The sequence below is a fragment of the Pongo pygmaeus genome, chromosome X (assembly GCF_028885625.2).
Source record: "Pongo pygmaeus isolate AG05252 chromosome X, NHGRI_mPonPyg2-v2.0_pri, whole genome shotgun sequence".
NCBI lineage: Eukaryota > Metazoa > Chordata > Mammalia > Primates > Hominidae > Pongo > Pongo pygmaeus.
Window position 1 is genome coordinate 133,979,095 of NC_072396.2, and position 20,434 is coordinate 133,999,528.

Genomic DNA, 20,434 nt, shown 5'->3' on the forward strand with positions numbered 1-20,434 from the left:
TTTTATTGAGTAATCACCTCATGTTTTGGATTCTTGGGCATGCTATGATTAGAGGCTTTAAAAACCACACTACATTTTCACCACCATTGGCACCAATGACTGTTAACAAAGGAGCCAAGTGCACCGTGGCCAATTAATTTCAGAAGACTTTCTGTGGGCTGGCTGAGATAGAGCTGGGATAGGGTTCCAACCCTGCACTTGGTACTGTGATCTGTTGCATTGGTTCTCAGACTTCAGTGGGTTTAAGAATTGCTTAAAGAGTTTTAAAAAAAAGTGTGGATGCATGTGTCCCCACCCCTAGAGACTGTGATTAGTAGGCCCAGGCAGCTGTGCTTTTAAGACATACTCAAGTTGATTCTGTCACATATCTAGTATACTGGAAAGAGTCTTAAACTAGTCCAGATGTCACCTTTGGTATTAACTGTAGCAGTGAGCAAGTTTGTTGATTGTTTTGTATCTTAATGTTCTCAACTATCAGAACAAAAATATTCCTTGCTTTGGTAGCCTTCCAGGTTGTGAAAATAAAAAGACATGTGCAAAATACTTTTGGAAATTAAAAGTTGCAAAGTTTTGTAAAAGTATAAAATTCATCTTAACCTAATGCTATAGTATGGGCCCTGGTGATGGTAAAGTGATTGTTTGATCCTCGGTTCTCTAAGAGTTACAGTTCAAATATGTGAAAAACTTCCCCAGTCTGAGATACTTGACTCAGCTTTGATGTTCTTATTTTCAACATTTTAAAAAATTTTTATTTTACTTTAAGTTATGGATACAAGTGCAGAACGTATAGGCTTGTTACATAGGTATGTGTGCCATGTTGGTTTGCTGCACCTATCAACCCATCATCTAGGTTTTAAGCCCCACGTGCATTAGCTATTTAACCTTAATGCTCTCCTTCCCCTCGCCCCACTACCCCGAGTGGCCCGTTGTGTGTTGTTCCCCTCCCTGTGTCCATGTGTTCTCATTCTTCAACTCCCACCTATGAGTGAGAATATGTGGTGTTTGGTTTTCTGTTCCTGTGTTAGTTTGCTAAGGATGATGTCTTCCAGCTTCATCCATGTCCCTGCAAAGGACATGATTTTTTTATTTTTTGAGGTGGAGTCTTGCTCTGTTGCCCAGGCTGGAGTGCGGTGGTGCAATCTTGGCTCACTTCAACCTCCGCCTCCTGGGCTCAAGGGATTCTCCTGCCTCAGCCTCCCAAGTGACTGGGATTACAGGCATCCACCACCATGCCTGGCTAATTTTTTTTTTTTGTACTTTTAGTCGAGACAGAGTTTCACCATGTTGGCCAGGGTGGTTTCAAACTCCTGACCTCTAGTGATCCTCCTGCCTCGGCCTCCCACAGTGCTAGGATTACAGGTGTGAGCCACTGTGCCCAGCCTGATCTCATTCCTTTTTATGGCTGTATAGTATTCCATGGTGTATATTTACCACATTTTCTTTATCAAGTCTTATTATTAATGGGCATTTGTTGGTTCCATGTCTTTGCTATTGTAAGTAGTGCTGCAGTAAACATATGTGTGCATGTGTCTTTATAGTAGAATGATTTATATTCTTTTGGGTGTATACCCAGTAATGGGATTGCTGGGTCAAATGGTATTTCTGGTTCTAGATCCTTGAGGAATCGCCACACTGTCTTCCACAATGGTTGAACTAATTTACACTCCTACCAACAGTGTAAAAGAGTTCCTATTTCTCCACAGCCTCACCAGCATCTGTTTCCACATCTTTTTAGAACCTTTGCTGCATGTATCAATTTTTTTTGACATGAATTTTTGTGAAATTTCCTAGTCTAAAAAAGAAACCGGTATCTCATTAAAATCTGTTAGTTATGTTAATTTTGGCATTGGTTTGTATGAAGTTTTAATATTTATAAAAACACAGCTATATCAGGAAGCTGAAAGTGCTGTGTCAAGTGGAAAATTTTTTTATCAGTCGCGATGTGTTTATCCGTTGTCATGGTTTTACTCTAGTCTAGGACATTTTGTTTCAGCCATTTTCTAAAATGGCTGTAGGTTCCATTTATTAATGTATCTCTGCTATTATATAATCTGAGCAGTGATATTATACTTCTTGGTATTGTACATAGAATCTAATAGAGTTAAAAGCTTTTTAATAATATTTGCTGCCACCTCACCAAGTTATGATTGTTAGAAACAGTAATTGCTGTGTTTTGACACCGTCATTTTGTACAGTGCAAGCAATCATTTTTACCACAATTATCACATTTTTTCCACTACCAAATAACAACAATGAAGCAAGAAAATATTCTTCCCAAATATTTATTATTGCCAAGCTTCTTAACGTAGGGGTTTAACTTTTACAGGACGTTAGCCAATTAATCTTACCTTTACCTTAAAGGGTGTGCTTCCATAATGCTTTGTTCAATTTATGTTTGCTTTAGTGACCTTAAAAATTGTTAGAGACTCTTGGAGATATAAAAGTTGAGAGCACATAAAACTAAAGCAAGGATCTGTTTTCTTTCAGGTGAAAGTTGTGGATGAAGCAAGATATAGAAAGTGTTTGAGGATGTTGTTTGCACCACAGTTTATTTTAAATGGTTACTGTAATGACCAGTTTTAAATTGTTAGATAATCTCCAAGGGAGATGAGCTAGAAGGATATAAGACTGAAAAGAGGATACATTTTCTTTCAGGTGAAGGTTGTGGATGAACGAAGGTACCGGAAAGTCTTTGAAGATAGTGTACGCATCATGGACAGAATGGAAAATGACTTCCTTCCTTCCTTAGAACTCAGCAGGAGGGAGGTGAGCAAAAATACATGATCTCCCTGTCTGCTACTCACTGTGGTTAGCACAGAAGAAACTGCTACTTTAAGGCAACATAGCAAAGTGGTTAAGCCCATGTCGCTGGAGTCAGACTGCCTCCATTCCAATTCTAGCACTGCTGTTTAGTAGATGTATGACCTCAGGCAAGTATCCTACCCGCTCAGAGCGGCAGTTTCCTTTTCTGGATTAAGGGGTAGTTGTAAGGATTACATGAGTTGATACATGCGAAGCTCTCAGAACAGCACCCGGCACATAGTAAGCCCTCCGCTGTTAGATGCTCTTATTTAGTATTTCAGAGTTGCTAGTTAATTTATATCTCAGAAACCAGGATGAATACTCTGAACCAAGGTTGGGTTACCCTCTTAGGATCCTAGGAATGATCAGAGTAGCCTGGAGAAGTAGCAAGAGCCACCTAACTCTTCTCTGCTGGTGTGAGTATAATAATACATGCAAGTGGATGGTGTGAAGTTGGTTCAGTTGGTGAATGTCTATGGCATTTGCACACCTGCTTAACAATTACCTTACTCCTCATATCCTCTATGGAATAATCCAACTGACTTACTTCCCCTACTAGTGATGCATGTTTGTGTCTGTCTGTTATTCCCCAGTTTGTGTTTGAAAATGTGAAGTTTCGGCAACTACAAAAGGAGAAGTTCCAGATCAGCAACAATGGACAGGTTCCCTGCCATTTTTCTTTCATCCCTAAACTTAATGACAGCCAGTACTGCAAGCCATGGCTTCGGGCTGAACCTTTTGAGGGCTACTTGGAGCCAAGTGAGTTTTCCCTTTACCATTGTCTCTGCTGGTGATGTCCTCATGACTCCCATCCCCTTGGTTTAACTTTCTGTTTTCTAACCACATGTCTCTTACCTTTACTGTCATATTGGTGATACCTCTGGTGTGTGTCCTGTCTCTTCCCCCTCATTGCTTATGATTTTTTTAGAGGACACTTTTCTGTTGGTTCTTATACTCTTTTTGCTTTCCCACTGGAAGTTTTTCTATTACCATGTATCATCTCTTACATTTCAGATGAGACAGTGGACATTTCTCTTGATGTGTATGTCAGCAAAGACTCTGTAACCATCCTGAACTCGGGAGAAGATAAGATTGAAGATATTCTCGTCCTTCACCTGGATCGAGGCAAAGATTACTTCTTGACCATCAGTGGAAATTACCTCCCAAGTTGTTTTGGCACATCTTTAGAGGCTCTGTGCCGTATGAAAAGACCAATCCGAGAAGTTCCTGTTACCAAACTCATAGACTTGGTAAGAACTGTCCCAAGACATAAACCTCTTTTACATTTAATTTTCACAATACTTAAGTGACGTCCTCATTATCTTTGTGCTTTCTGTCTTCTTTTGGCCATGGGGGATGTCAAATGATAAGGAAGAATGTTACTTTAGCACTGTTTTGATTAGATTAAGCCTAAGAGGAAAGAGGGGGGACTAATCTGCAGTTGGCTCTTGTTGGGAGTACAATAGATAATACTAAGCTCACCAAATAAGATTAAAGACTCCCCTCTCAAAGATATAATGCTTGTTTGTTAAGCTCTTCATACTCTCATGTCACTTTTGTATAAATTAGCATGTACGTGAGGTATGCTAAGTGGGGCAGGCAGAATTATCCTCATTTGAGCATATGAGAAAACAGAGGCACAGAGACATTGACGTGCCCAAAGTCAAATACCATCAGTTAGTAACAAATCTAGCACCCAGATTTCCTGGCTCCCAGTTTAGTATTCCTCACTAATACCACATTATATCTAATCAGAGTAAAACTTTGCTGTTTATGGAAGCATAGAACTATCCTGGAATCCTGGAGTACCTGAATCAGAATCCCTGGGGGTGCTTATTACAGGTATCCCCACTTCTGGCAATGGAATGAGAATCTCAGGATATGGAGCCTACAAATCTGCATTTTATCCGCATTCCAGATGCTTATAATGTACATTGAAATTTGATACTTATTTAATGTGATGTGCTTAAGAAAGAAAAGGAGGTTGATTTTCCCACCTCTCCCCCAAGCCAAGCTATAATATTAATGTTTTTATGAAGGAAGTACTTACTATCTTCAGTAACATAAGTTGATTTAGTAATAAAGTTCATTGTATTAAGAAATTTCCTTCTAAATGAAAATATTGTTGGATTGTATGCAGAATCTCTTTGGGCTACAAAAGTATATTCTTGGTTTTTTTACCAAAGAAAATTAGGTGAGGTGACAGCACACGTTATCCTTACCTGTAGTATTCACGTGGATCCTTTAGACCTAGCCAGAGCGAGTGAGTGTATCTAGCAGGGAGGTCTAGACCAGCGGGCAGGCTGCTGGCTTGTCTGAGTCCGATCTGTTCTGTTGCCATGGAATTGTTTTAGCTGTGACTCAGACAGCAGATTAAAACACTGAGTCCAGCCCCGGCATTCTTTCTTGGAATTATACTTATTTCCCCAGAGCCCTCATGACTGAGTATATTACCTCTGTTTGAGAGAGAACCATTTTCTTCAGAAATTCATATCCTACCGTTCTGCTGTTTTTCATGATAATTGTTTTTCTCCTAACATATTTCTGTCTTTTAGATTTTAGTATTTCACCTTTTAGAATACATTTTGGATGATGAAGTTGTTTTTCTTATTTCTCCTACCCCCTTTCCTTCATCTCAGACATAATTTCCCAGCTTTCTTTGTTTCAGCTTTTTCTTATGAAAAATGTCAAATGTGTAGAAAAATGGAAAGAACAGTACAACACACCCCCACATGCCTTCTGTACATATATACACACAGATGTTTTTTGCTGTGTCGTGTAAAATTAAGTGGTAATATGTCACTTCACCACTAAACACTTCAGCCTGCATCTCTTAATGAAAAGGGCACACTTAAGCACAATGCCATTATTATGTATAAGAAAACTAACAGTAATCCATAGTATCATTTAACATTCGGTCCATATTCAGATTTCTTCAGTTGTCCCAAGAATTTCTGTTACACCTTTTTTTAAACCAAAATCCAATCTGGGTTCATATAGTATTTGGTGAGATCTCTGATGTCTCTATTGGAGTAGTACAGTTCCCACTTTCTTTAGTGACATTGACTTTTTTAAGAGTCCAGTACAGATGTCCAGTCAAGGGTCCACCATTTCCTAAATTCTTCTGGTTGTTTCCTTCTTGTTTTTTTTTTTTTTTTAAACTTATCCCATTTATTCTCTCTCCTTCCGCCTTCATGTAAACAGGAACCTACTCTTATTTTTAGAGTCAGTGAAGATATTAGAATATCTTTGCCATTAATGTGGAAAAACTGCAAAGCCATTAATATGAAAAACTTTGCAGTTTTTCATATTCTGGGATTGGCCAGAAGAGGCTCAACCAGCATAAAGTTTTTATTTTATGTAAAGTGTACTATCGGGTAATTTTACCATGTTTGCCCACGAATAGAAAGGAACCAAAATCATTAGAGGAATGAATGGCTCTTTGGGAAGTCTTTTTCCTTCTTTTTGTGCACAAGTGATTCAGGGTTAAAATAATAGAACCCTGATCATTTTTAATTACAGAATTTCTGAGTTTTTATTAAATTGTATGTGTGTGGTCATCATTTTTCTTTTAAAGCTTTTATTTTGTAGGATTTAGGGTTCTGATTCTTTTCACAGTCTGTTGCATTTCAGTGTTATTAAATTCCTGTATCTCATTGATGAGGAAATTATCTATACAGGTTGATTATCCATTATCCAAAATGCTTGGGACCAAAAGTGTTTCAGATTTCAATCTTTTTCAGATTTTCAAATATATGCATTATATACTTACCAGTTCAGCTTCCCTAATCTGGAAATTGGAAATCTGAAATGCTCCAATGAGCATTTCCTTTGATCATCATGACAGTACTCAAAAAGTTTCGAGTTTTGGAGCATTTTGGATTTCTGGATTGGGAATACTCAACCTGCATTACTGTGGAGCAGTAAACAAGAAATCTAAAAACAATTAGTACCCCATCTTTAATACCTTCTCACTCTGTTGTGACTTGATTTTCACCTTCTGAAATGATTCCTCAGGTATAGTATTCATGTTTTTTTCCCCAAGGCCCAATATCGTATTTCAAATCTCATGAGATGATGCTATTAATAATGGTACCTGCCCTCTGTTGTATTATTTGCTCTAAAATTTTGGTAAAGCCAGAAATGAGTTCAATGTATGTGTTGTCTCTCTATGTACTGTTTTAGAAAGATCCTTATGCACTGTTTTAGAAAGATCCTTATGCCACACCATCTTCCCACCAAATGCAGAATGAAATAACTGACATAATTATTTTTCATCCTTCCAGCCCTTTTCATAACAGTGATTTTGCCACTCCTAGAATAGTTGAGATTAGCACAAGTGGGAAACGGATGAAAATCTACCATTTGTAATCATCTTTATTGTTTTTCAGAATTAAGATAGATTTTTCTGTTATATTAACTAGAATATTAAGTAGCAAATAATCCTCAATATTGATTCATTACACACTGGATACAAAGTATTATGGAGTTTATGTGAGTTCCCATAATTTAGTAGTGATGAAAGTATATTTGCACGTAAAATATGGCTAAACTTTAAGTCATGGTTAATAGGGAGTTTGGTTAAAGATAACCTGAACATTAACCACCTTTACTGGCTAATGTCTGGTGTGCTTGGTAAGTCAGTATTTTGGAAAGTCATTTAAAGTGACTGCTATGAAAGTTGTAGTTTGTATTAATAATAGGTTCCTTTCCTATGTTGTTTATTCAAGCCCTTATATGCTATAAAAGCTTATTGACTGACCAGCTAATCCCTGTAGAAATCAGAATCAGCCTGTTTTCATTTTAATGAATATTTGATACATGTAATATTAACATGACTGAGAAATAAGTTTAGCACATAAGAATAAAGTGAACTAGGAAGGTGATTTGGGGTTAGTTATAGAAGTATTTTCAGTCAAGTCCAAGTACTTAGGAAACACGTATTAATATAGTGGGTGAGCAGGCTCCTCCAGGCTTAGAGGACATCTTGAATAAAGGGTAGAAGGTGAAAGTGAAAAGATGATGTATGAAAAACTGTAAGATTTCCCTGGGACAAGTGAAGATCAAGGATAAGAATGTATGAAGCTGGTTAGGGAAAATGGGGCGGGTGGTAGAGAGTCTTGAAGTCAATAGGTAAATTTATGTGTGAGCCAGAGGGTATCTAGAACCATCAGAAGGGTTTGCTGATTAGTATGAGGTTGCAAATTGATATAGTTGGAAGAACATTCTGGTGTTGCTTGTAGAATGGACTAATTGAAAGGAGACAAGACTTGATCTTGCCAGATATGGCTAAGTTGTAAATACAGAGATGAAAAAAGTTGAGGGATGGGTAGAGAAACTATATTTGCTTGGGGACATATCTGTTGGGAAAACAATATCAAAAATTTGAAATAACAGGAATAACTTGTTAATTTGTCCGTAGTGTTTTTTTCACTATGTTTTTACTTTGTCTTACTAATCTAACCATCCATTTCTTACTCTGTTAAGTATATGACTTGTATTTCTTCTCTATTTCATATGAACTAATCCTTTTTAGAACTTCATTTTCCATTCAGTTTTCGGCTATTTATTTATTTATTTTTGAGATGGAGTCTTACCCTGTCGGCCAGGCTGTAGTGCAGTGGCACAATCTTGGCTCACTGCAACCTCCATCTCCCGGTTCAAGTGACTCTCCTGCCTCAGCCTCCCGAGTAGCTGGGACTACAGGCGTGCACCACCACGCCTGGCTAATTTTTGCCTTTTTAGTAGAGATGGGATTTTACGGTGTTGGCCAGGCTGGTCTTGAACACCTGACCTCAGGTGATCCACCCGCCTCGGCTTCCCAAGGTGCTGGGATTACAGGCATGAGCCACCGTGCCCGGCTATGCTTTTTATTTTTAAATTTGCATCTTCCACCTCTAATTGACTCTTTTATATTATTTTAGCTGCATTTACCAAGGGAAACAGTCTTCTGAGGGTGAATGTTGGGGTAAAGAATGATTTGCATTGCATTTGCTATGTGCCAGTGTTGTCCCACTGGGGAAATCCTGAAATAAGTTCCCTTTTTAAATGTAATCCATATATAGCCTTTTGCAGAGAGTGGGCATCTCTGCTCTTTAAAATTGGTTGAACTAAGTGATTCATAGTAGAAACCTTAGGATTATTATAGGAGTAAGCTGTTTGCTAATAAAGGTTAAGTGATGCTTCTGTTTTCAAAATTGAGACCAAGGTTGAATTCAATGTAATTTCTATGTTGTTTCTTTGTGCCTGTACCTAGAGAAGTAAATCTCTTGTCCCTCCATCAGTATTTAATCAAAGTCCTTTTGATTCTTCTTTCAGAATTTTCTCTTGTATTCATTCATTTGTAAGTGTATGTATATACCTTTTATTATATATATATAATATACCCTTTAATATATATACTTAGAAATTGTATATATATATATACACCCCGTGTGTGTGTGTGTGTGTGTGTGTGTATGTATAAAATTTTCCATTATTAAGATGTTTACCTTCTTCTGCTTGACCTACCTTGGTAGCCTTTGAATGATCCCTTTGTCTTTCTCACTGTCTCTCTCTCTTTCTCTCTGTCTCTGCCCTTCATTTTTTCCTATTCAGGGCTGTCAGATTGATCTTTCTGTACTACTGCTTTGGGGCCTATCACTTCCTTGCTTAAAGGTAGTCAGTGGCTTCCCCATGCCTGCTGAATACAATCCAAATGCCTTAATCTGTCATGCAAGGTCCTCCTAAGTCTGACTTCAACATACCTTTTCAGATTCATTTCACACTATTTTTCTTGGCATTCTCCATGCCCCCCACAAACAGATGACTAACTTCTTCCTAATATCAATTTGTGATTTACTGTCTCTGTGCCTTTTGTTTATTTCTGCCTCTTCCACTTGTAATATTCTCTCCCCATCTCTACCCTTTAAAATTCTGTGAGTCTTTTAAAGGGCTAGCAATGATTTATTGAGAACTCGTATTCATGAATTATAGCAATACCAGTCTGTAAACTCTGGAACTCCTCACCCCAACTCAGTTGCAAATCAGAGTCCAGGACAAACCAGGTCTTTCTCCTTTATCCTCATTTCTCATTGCCTTCCCCTGCAAAGGCATTTTAGCACAATGCCTTGTACTGGAGGATGGCTGCTGCTTAAAGAAAACTTTTTTGAGAGCCTGGTTCGACAGGTTAGTATACAAAATCTCTGTCTAGTTTTATTCATATCATGTATTAGATATTCATGGGAGGAAAAATATAAAATGTGTCAGATAGATTCTTCATTTGATAACAAGTCCTAAATTTTACAAGAGGTTCTAGTCTAAAATTGTATCAGATGTTGGGCACTCAAAATCAACTTGACATTAAAAGGTATTGTAATTATAGTACTATAAATATGTACCTTATAAAGACTATTATTCTAATTGCTTTATTTCATGTGATATTTAAGAGTCTAGATAAACCCACAAAAGCATGTTTAATTCGTGAAGTATCTACCAATATTAAAATGCCTAATCCCCATGGATAACAGTAGTCTGGGAGGAATGCATTCAGTATTACCACTAGGAATGCCAGGGAGCACATACTTTTCCTTCTCCCTCTCCACTCCCAGCTCCCGTGCATCTCAGACAGTAAGATTGGGATTTCTCCTTTTACCTATCAGAACTAAGACATGTAATTTAGACTTGAGTGCTTAGTGGTCCATAGTCAGATTCGAAACAATCCAGGTTGGGAGTCACTGGGGAGGTATGAGGAACTTTGAGGAACCCAGACCTTCTGCTGGCATACTGCCCCATCACCCGTTGGTTTTACGCTGCTTCAAGGTAAATATTACTATCCCTATTTTAGAGATGAAGAAACTGAGGCTCTATGAAGTTTGGTAACTTGTGTGAGGGCTATACAAAATTGCCAAGAGGTGGAATGAAGATTTGTACCCAAGCCTGTCCAACACCAGTGCCTATACTCTTTCGATTAACCACGCTGTCTTTTAAGTGGGGTTTCCTCACTGTCCTTAGCCTGTTATGGAGAATACATTCTCACAGTTTTCCTCTACCTCTCTGTCCAGGAAGCAGTCACATTTTCTTTTTTGAATTGTCTAACGGAACATAGTGATAATGACTGTGGAGTTGGTCAGACCTGGGATCCAATCCTGATTCAGCCACTTACTACCTAATAGTGAGTGTAGCCTTGGGCAAGTAATTTAAGCTTTCAGAGCCTCAGTTTCTTCATCTGTAAAATGGGAATAATATCTACTTTGCACTTGTGTACAGATTAAATGACTGTACATAAGCACTTTGCACAGTTCCTGGTACATGACAGATGCTCCCTAAGTGGTGGTGGTAGTTATCATGGCTGCTATTATTATTGGATTGTAATAACAGCATAAAAGATAGGAAGATTAAAAAGATGCCTTCTTACCTATCCCCTGCCTCTCTTTTTTTCTCTTATGCCCAATAGGAAAATAAAAATGGGATAATGATGGATCTTCTGATCCACAAAGGTCTGAAATGAAATTCATCTATAGTTCAGAAGGACCTTCAAATCTGGGCACTCTGGGGGCCTTTGAGGAGGGGGAGTGGGTACGAGGAGATAGAAAGGAATCTGGGATGCTGCTTAGGAGACTGGCTGGGGTGAGAAGAATGAAAATGGAAAGTAGAGTGGTTTACCATCTCCTTCCAGATGGCCACTGTTGGGCCCACAGCCATATTCTTTCATTGAGGTATATACCTCAGTGCACCTGCCTCCAAGTAGCAGACAGGAAGAGACATCAGGGGCATTTGGCTGGGTCAGTTGGCAGATGCCAAAGGGCACTGAAGTCTAGAACTGCACATATTTCTTGAGTGATATTCTCAAACTGCACAAAAATTTAAAATGTATAGTAGAGAACTTTGTGTATGAAAAATGTATTTCATTTTCAACAATCATAATTTATTTGAAGAATTCAAAGCTGTTTAAAGCATGTATATCTGGTAAGATAGTGAGTTCTAATACTGATCTGTTTCTAATTCTGTAAATTAATTCTAATCATATTCTGTCTGTCAATGACTTTCTTTTCCTGCTCCGCTCTCAGGAAGAAGACAGCTTCCTAGAAAAGGTAATGCAATCCATTGGTGGTTATGAGAGTTTCCCTGTGCTTGATTAACACTTAACTGTGGTCCCTGGAATTTGTCCCTAGGCGTTCCCATATCAGAGACCTCTGACTTGGTGAGACTCCCCCTAAAGTCCTGCCAGCTGTCCTTAAGTGTGTTTGAAGTACAGGAAAGATATTTACTGTAGCAGTCAAGTCACTGAGACTCAGTACATAAAAACAGTAGGACTCAAGGTTCTAGATTTGTATTTTTGAAATGAGAAGTAACTACAGAGCCGTCTTGATGTATCTGAATGCTCGTGAATTGGAGGGGGATACCAGTTAGCTGTCCTCCATTTCCAATGACAATAAAACCTGAAGAAGTAGCTTTCTGTTGCATTAAAAATGATTTGAGGTTAATGATCATAGCAATTAATTTCAGAAAAAAATACACAGACATGATCAAGAAATAGAGCATAGAATAGAATCGTGGACCTGAACAAGATCATAAAAGATCATCTGGTTCAGGCCTCTACCTCCAGACAGGGTAAGGTATTTTCTCCATTCTAATAGATGAGACAACCAAGGCCCAGAAAGGTTGAAAAACTTGCTGAAGTCATACACCCTACCCACTTGGTGGAATTTAATGCCTTTTGATGATGGGGATGGTATACTGTTTTCATGCTTTAGTTATTAATACTAAGTAAGGTTACAGAGTGTGGGCTTATCAGATGCTGAATGTGTCTTGTTGAAAGAAGACAGAGTACCTTGGTTTTCCTTTGAAAATTAGAGTTCAGGATAATTTGTGAAATTATTCAAGTATTGTTTTTTGTGTATGATCTTTCTCTAGACTTTGGAGACACAACTGTGGCATTCCATATTATCATACAGGAATTTGAAAATGAGTAGTGGATGGTGTATATAATCTATTGACATTTTATTAACCTTTTTAAACCACCAAGGTTTGAGACAGCTGTGCTTCCTAGCTCTTCCCTGTTAAGAGCAGTCCATGTTCTGTCTTTTTATCTTAGACAGTGCCTTGTGTTGCCTTAATGCCTTAGTACAGGAAAAGCTCCAGTTGGATGTCAGACTTTTTAAAAAGTACATGAATCAGTGCTGCATAATTTCTATATGGCAAGTTTGGAGGCATCTGCTAAAGAATCAGTACACGTGCTGCATTTGGTCCAGGGAGTTAGCAGAGTGCATGATGGACAGTGTTTTGGCTCAAATACCATGTGGATGCTTGGATTTGATATTTGCAACTGGAAAGAAGTAAATGGATGAGCCATTGATAGACATTCTGGCAACTATTAGGAACATGAATATCAAGTGATAGAATCCCAGGGAAAGAAAGGAAGCAAACAATGTGGAAAAAAAAAAAAAGATTTTAAATGGTAACCAACTGTCACACTCCCTTCTCTTTCTTATTCCCTTAGAAAGGCACAGCAGCTTTTAAAGGTCATCAGTGCTTGTTAAAGAACACAATGTTAAGAAGAGACCTCAGCTCGTCTGTAGTGTATGTGGTCTCTGTCAAAGTAGTGACATGCTCCTTTTTTTTTTCTTTTAAAGCTACATGACTGGGGGTTGTGGATGGAATTCAAAAGTTGCACAATGTTAGGCAAGAATTTCTTAGTTAAACATACAGAATATATATGACCTCAAGCTAGAGGCAGGGGAGGGAGGAGGATGCAAAAAAATTGGTCATGGTTCTCTCCACTGGGATTTTTATGAAGGGTGCCTTCAGATGCCTTTACTATTTCAAACATTTTTTCATGTAATTTATATTTGACTACATGAACCTAAGGTAACTGAGTTTATTTCCTAGCCATTTCCAATTCACATATAGTGATTGATTTAATTTATGTCACTTCTGGGTTTTTCTCTTAAAAAATTCTTTCAGAGGACTATAACAGATAGTAGAAAGATAGACGAAAGGAGTAAAAGCCCCTAGAAATCTTGGCTGAGCTATTCCTAGAAACTGTAACTTCTGGACTCAGACCTTAAACTTTTCATGGTATTTCTGCCTCTTGGTTAGCTGTATTCAGTTTACTATTTTTGGACCTTAAGGCTTATGAGTTTTAGCACCTTAAGATTAGAACTTCCATCAAGCCTGAAGTATTTACATATGTGGGTCTAATGTTGTGGAGAGTTGTCTTTAATTCCTGAAAACCAAAGAAGCTCACTTAAATCAACATTGAAAACAAACAACAGTATCTGTGGTAAGACCTGAAGGAAGAGTAAGAAATAAACAAAAACATAAGTGTAGACCCTGATCTCTCAAACTACTGTATTGACAATTGTAATTTAATAGTCCCCAAGTCACCAGTGCAGTATGGACTCCACCTTGACTGTATCACTGGAGAACTGGTTCTCAGTATCACCTTTGAAAAGATTTAAACACAAGGCATCCACGTAATAAACATCATAAATGCAAATGAAATGCAGAACAGTTAAGTGAAGCATTTAGGAAAGGACATCCTTTAACTATGGGACTCGCTATCAAGTGCCTTCTGACCAGGGGTGTCCCCAGTGAGAAGAAATGGAAAATCTTAAGAGATGAAGATCACATTTTACCTGCATGACCAGAATTTGAAGGACTTTAAGTTATACACGAAAGTCTTTATTCTGAGACCCCTTTGATTCTCATACTTTTCCATCTGTTAGGAGAAATCCCTTCTGCAAATGGTTCCTTTGGATGAAGGTGCCAGCGAGAGACCCCTTCAGGTCCCCAAGGAGATCTGGCTTCTAGTAGATCACCTATTCAAATACGCCTGTCACCAGGTAAGTGAGAGTAGACCTTCCCTACAACTTTGGAAGGTGTGTAACTACTATAGGAAATTACAACACCTCACATCAGCATAGCGCTTTTAACTTTCCCAAGCTACCGCACACAGTGGCACTGTCAGATCGACTGGGTGGGTGGAAGTGTCCCTAGTCACAGATGTCACAGCTGAAGCATGTAAAGCTAAGTTATTTACTAAGACCAAGGCCTAAGTGTGTAGTCGTGGCAGAGTCAGGGCCAAATTAAGAGCACCTGTCTCCTGGCTACTCTCGTTTTCCCTGGACAGCTGCACACCTGAGTCTATAATGCCTACTTTGGCTATGAGTCATGTAGGCATTAGAGATTTTAAAATCCAAAGCAGATTTTAAACCCATTTTTTAACTTGGTCCTAATTTTTCTTTTAAATCCTATCTAAAATGCCACCCCACCTCATTCGCCCCCAAAAGAGACATTTCTTGGGACTAAATTGAAAGGTAATGTTCTCTTACCTACTGAAGAATAATGTAACTTGAAAGCAAGGTTTAGTATGAGCATGCGATTTCCTGCGTCCCCAGCATTCAGTAGTACTAGCATTTGAATGTGGTTATTCTGTTGGACTCTGCCTTCTGCTTCTTGTCAAGAGGCTACAAGTAGGCCGGGCACGGTGGCTCATGCCTGTAATCCCAGCATTTTGGGAGGCAGAGACGAGTGCATTGCTTGAGCTCAGGAGTTTGAGACCAGCCTGGACAACATGGTGAAACCCCATCTCTATAAAAAAAAATTTTAAAGGAGGCTAGAATTAGAACACCTGGTTTCCTGCTCTAGCCATCTAGTCCCCTGCCTTATTAGGTTAGGCTAAAATCTTTGAAAAGATCATTTTCCTATTTGAAGTAACATTTCACACGGATTAGAGAAATGCTAAAGGAAAAATGTGTTATTTTCACACCTCCATTTGTAATTATTAACACACATACCACCCTTCCCTTTTGCTTCCTGCTGCTCTTCTGATCCTTGGGTAATCATCATAACCTCAGGAGTGATTATCTTGCCTGTCCCTTCATTCTGACTTCTTTGGTAGGATGACCTGTTCCAGACCCCTGGAATGCAGGAAGAGCTCCAGCAGATCATTGATTGTCTGGATACCAGCATTCCTGAGACAATCCGTATCCTTTGCGACCAAAGCTTAAGAAGCTGGATGAGTACTTGGTCAAACTCTTCTTCACACCTATATTTGATTTTTGTGGTTCTATATTTATTTTCTTTGTAATATCTTTTATTATAAGATAACCACTGACTATCCACTTGTTTCTCATTTCCTTTCAGGAACTTTTGACCTCTTTCCATATCCAGCTCTTACTAGAAGGAAGCAAGGGGTAGATAACAATGACTTAAAAGCATGGGACATAGAAGCCACAGCACTGGTACTATTCTCCTTCAGGTGATCAGTCACTCCTGCCACCACACGTACTGTTGACAGGGCAGGGAGAAGGATGGGAAACATGGGCACCTGGTTTATAGGACTGCTCCAGTGTCAACTGTCACTCTGCAGGCTATATTCCCCTGACCCTGAAGCTGGGCCAAAGCTGCCAAGAGTCTTTAACCAATTCTGTAACAACTCACCTGCAGGGCACTTGAATCAATAAAATATCAAACCCCCATTAGGATCAGTGTGCCCTGAATAAGAGGAGGGAAACAGTCCCTGCAGGAGCTTGAGGAAAGGAGCTAGTCGGGGCTCTGTGTGGCCTTTCTCCTGGAGCCCCTTTCCCTTGACTTAAGTTGATTCAGCTGGCAGCAACCACTCTGTGGCTGAAGCACTGCTCATTTTCTTGGAAGCCCTGCCAGAGCCAGTCATCTGTTACGAGCTGTATCAGCGATGTCTTGACTCTGCTCATGATCCCCGGATCTGCCGACAGGTGGGTTCTACTGACCTGGGGATGTGTTTGACGCAGATTCCCCCATAGAGAAGTCGTCAGTTTTACAGAGCCAGATAGGCCGCCAGCTGTCTGGTAGGATGGGTCTGCATCTGTTATTAGGCAGGACACCAACATTGAGAGTTGCTACCCTTAAATTTTAGGTTGTGTTGTTTCCTATGATATTTGCCACCTTTTTCCCATTGGCCTATTTCTGTTTACAGAAAACATAGTGGGGTGGATCCCTCTACTCTGGGGTAAATTGGTGAAGCTGATTGTACGTGGAATTCTGGCTGACATTACCAGGAAGGATGGGTGACACTTGGGAGCCTTTCTTCTTTTTCTCTTCTTGGTGTGTGTTTTTAATCCTGAAATGATTTTAATGCACAGTAGCTGAGAGTACCTGTGAATTGGACTAGTGAGTATTGGGAGGAGTCCCCATCCATACTAAGTGACATTGTAAAGAAAACCATTCAAACAAAAAAGAACAGAAAACCATTCAGCTTGGTAGGTGCCATGGCTACATGCCTGCGGAAATGGGAAAAGAGCAGATGAACACCGACCTACTGTGAGGCAGGGTGTGCGTGTGAATGTGTGATGACCACGTGTCCTGGTCATTGAGTGGACAGGGACCAAACAGCACGGCCGCTCTTACTTTGAAGTTATAATTTGGAAGGTGTTGTGTTGGCCATGAGGAGATAATAGAAGTTAGACAGATGAAATGGGTCCTGCAAGGGTTGGTTATAGACTACTATTACAGCAGCTGTAAGTTCCTCTTACTTTCATCTTCCACCTGTTTTTCTCACTGCCTACCCCTATTTTTAAAAACAGGTGATCTCCCAGCTTCCGAGATGCCATAGAAATGTTTTCCGTTACTTGATGGCATTCCTTCGAGAACTCTTAAAATTCTCTGAATACAATAGCGTCAATGCCAACATGATTGGTAAGAGTGCTTCATGCAACATGGGGCGTTTGTTGAGAATACTTTAGTGCATTGTATCCAGTATATACCTTACTGCATGTGCAGGCACATGGCAGTCAATAGTCCTTGTCCCCAGGCCCTCCAGCCCTGAGGTTTTGCTTAGGTTATGTCTGACAAAAGTTTCCGCTTGTCTTTCTCTCGTCTTCTAGCTACTCTCTTCACTAGTCTTCTCCTGAGGCCTCCACCCAACCTTATGGCAAGACAGACTCCAAGTGACCGCCAGCGTGCTATTCAGTTCCTTCTGGGCTTTCTGCTTGGGAGCGAAGAAGACTAAGGCTTTTACTATTCTCTGATATTCTAGAAGCAGACGATCTCGGGCTCCAAGTATTTCAGAATGATTTAAAAAGTCATGCCACAGGAAGGGTCTATTGCAGAATTTCAAGTTCTGTTTATAGTAAAAAGGAAGAGCGTTTCCTAATCCCTCCTTTACCATATCCTACACAACAAAATACTTTTAGACTTATATTGCCAAGCCAAAGTTACCGTATTTTGGTGTTTTTGTGTTTTCTCTTTATAAGGCAAAAAGATCTGTATTTACACTCCTTCACCTAGGGATGTGTTTGTTGCCCTCCTACCCAGTTGTCATGATTGTCCTTAGTACCTTAGGCCTAGATTCTGAGATGTTCCCATTCTAGGCCTACAAGCACTACTTGCTGTAGCTGAGACTTGTCTAGAGTCCTTTGTATTGCACTTTTGACCCACTCCTTCCCGGATCACTCCTTTGCACTCCACTCCCCTCGTTCTGTCACTTTGAACGAAGTCTGAGTGAGGCTAGTGACTCCTTGGGTGTCCTCAACAGTGAATTCACTGTCTGCGTGCAGTTATTACATGCATTTGTGCATTTCTACTACAATGGCATCTTTATGTCTCTGTAACATTGGCCTTTTCGTGGCTCCACACTGGGTGGAACCATATTCTCTTAGATGACATTTAGTAGCATAACTTTAGGGACTATTAGAGATGGCATCTCATCGATGTGAGAGAATCACAATCAGAATGGAAGCACTTTGAGTATCTGAAGAGTGAGAGCATTCATGTTTGACAGGTCCTGCTTCCCACTATCCTTTTCCTGTTATTATTCAAATTTTACACAAGGACTAATCCTGGGTGTCTCTGAGACCGATCTCCTGCCTAGACGTCCACCTCCAGAGCAACACTGGCCCCACAGTAAAAGAGGGAGTCTTGTACCTCAGGCAGGCCCATCTAGAGCTATTGTTCCTTCCCACAGCAAAGGTATTGTGGATGACCCTTAGAATCCATTCTCTGGTCTTCTGAAGTACCAAGGGCAGATGTCACCTCCTTCCTCAGCAGGACTGACTCTGGGCTCTACAACCAGCTCCTGCACATAAAGGGTTTAGAGACTCCCCTTGGCTCCCAGTCACCATATCCAGTGTTGCGTAAAGAGACTGGCCGACAGGACCAACCAAGCACCTTACCTCTCCCATACAAGATGACCCTCTGAGTTTTTCATTTATTCAAGCTCTGAGGTACAGCCTTTTTTTTAAATAAATTAATCTATATTGGTTGACAAACAAGCCACCAACCACTGACTGCAAAACTGCCTGATGCAATTGGGTTCCTCCTGGTTTTCTTCTGTTACAACCAGCCTTGCCTGTTTACATTAATTGCAAGGAGCATAGCGTACAGGCTCTATGTACAATCCTGGGCATTGACTCCGTGACATTTCTAGCATATCCAAGGCACCACCAGTGATTTTCCCCGTTTCTTGGGGAGGGGGGAAAAAAAGATACGTATTCTGCAATATGGCTAAACGCTTTCCTGATTGAGAGTTAAAGCAATAGGAGTCAAGTTACTGGTGCCACAGGTCTGGAGGTATGATAGGTCAGGGGCTGGGTGTTGAACTTAGTTAATGGAAGACTGAAAGCAGAACAGGTTTGTCATCTCCGCAAGGCCAGAAAGTGATCACAAAAAGAGGCAGATGATAGACACTGGGGTAGGGTCATACCACAGGGAAATACCTTTCCTGGGCTTGTTTTCTAGCATATCGCTGACCTGGGATCTTTGGGTGATCAAGGGTGTGGTTAGTGGAGGCTCTGTGCTGCACATATGCAGTATCCTATCTCTTTCTTCAGATCAAAACACTAAGTTGGTGTACTGCCTCGACCTTTTTTCAGCTCATCCTGGAACATATACAGGGTTGAGAGTTTTAGACAATCTCTAGGTAGAGGAGACAAGACGTAGACCAACACAGAAGAAATCTGCTTCCCTGCCATGCCTATTCCAGCACCCCGACCTGTAATTGCCAAGTCCTCTGAGGTACTAATTTGTAGCTGCTCTGAAGTAAGGATTTCAGATTCAGCTGGTAGGGAAAGACTCTGCACCTGCTGTCTTAGGGAAGAAATGGTTCAAATCCATGTGGTGACATTGCATTAGTCTCCCTTTCACTGTTTTCTTATTCTATAATTGTTTGTTATATTTCCCAAAAACGTCTTGATCACTAAGCAAAGCTGCTAGTGGGATTCTATATTTCGTGTCATCTTTTTTATTATAATTTATTGCAAATTTTTTTCTGAATAAATATATGTTGTGTGAGAAAGCAAAGTGTGATTTTGGTGAGGAAGCACTCAGGAGGGAGGGCTTATGTGTCACTGGGTTCCATTCGACTTGATTGCAGTCCCCATCAGCTGTGCCTGCACTGTCATCACCTGTCTTACAGGGAAATACCATTTATAAGAATTCTTAGTATATTCACCCTCAGAGATGAGAACAAACCATGCGTTTTCAGAGGCTAATAAAGGTGTCCTATACTTTCAGAGGCCAGCCAAGTACCCTTATTTTAACCCTAAGGATTCAGGCAACAAAACAACTCAATTAGAGGAAAGGATGTTGATTCTTAATGCATGTAAAATGTCACTCTAGGTCAGATCTGTGATCCCTCCGGCCCCAGAAACAAACCCTAAGATACACATCTGGG

At 39.9% G+C, this 20,434-nt stretch overlaps 1 protein-coding gene across 24 annotated transcripts in view; it reads left to right on the top strand.

The window, feature by feature from the left end:
* Window positions 1–20,061, top strand: part of OCRL (OCRL inositol polyphosphate-5-phosphatase) — a 58,670-nt gene extending 38,609 nt beyond the window's left edge. For 13 of the 24 annotated variants that reach the window (XM_054471171.1, XM_063660490.1, XM_054471159.1 and 10 more), the window contains 9 exons: window positions 2,656–2,766; window positions 3,396–3,561; window positions 3,817–4,052; window positions 11,850–11,873; window positions 14,511–14,627; window positions 15,686–15,770; window positions 16,393–16,520; window positions 17,349–17,460; window positions 17,649–20,061. In XM_054471171.1, the coding sequence (XP_054327146.1) occupies window positions 2,656–2,766; window positions 3,396–3,561; window positions 3,817–4,052; window positions 11,850–11,873; window positions 14,511–14,627; window positions 15,686–15,770; window positions 16,393–16,520; window positions 17,349–17,460; window positions 17,649–17,773 (1,104 nt within the window). In that variant the 3' untranslated portion in view covers window positions 17,774–20,061. The other 11 variants (XM_054471161.1, XM_054471164.1, XM_063660489.1 and 8 more) reach the window with 6 other exon arrangements.
* Window positions 20,062–20,434: the final 373 nt, after the last annotated feature.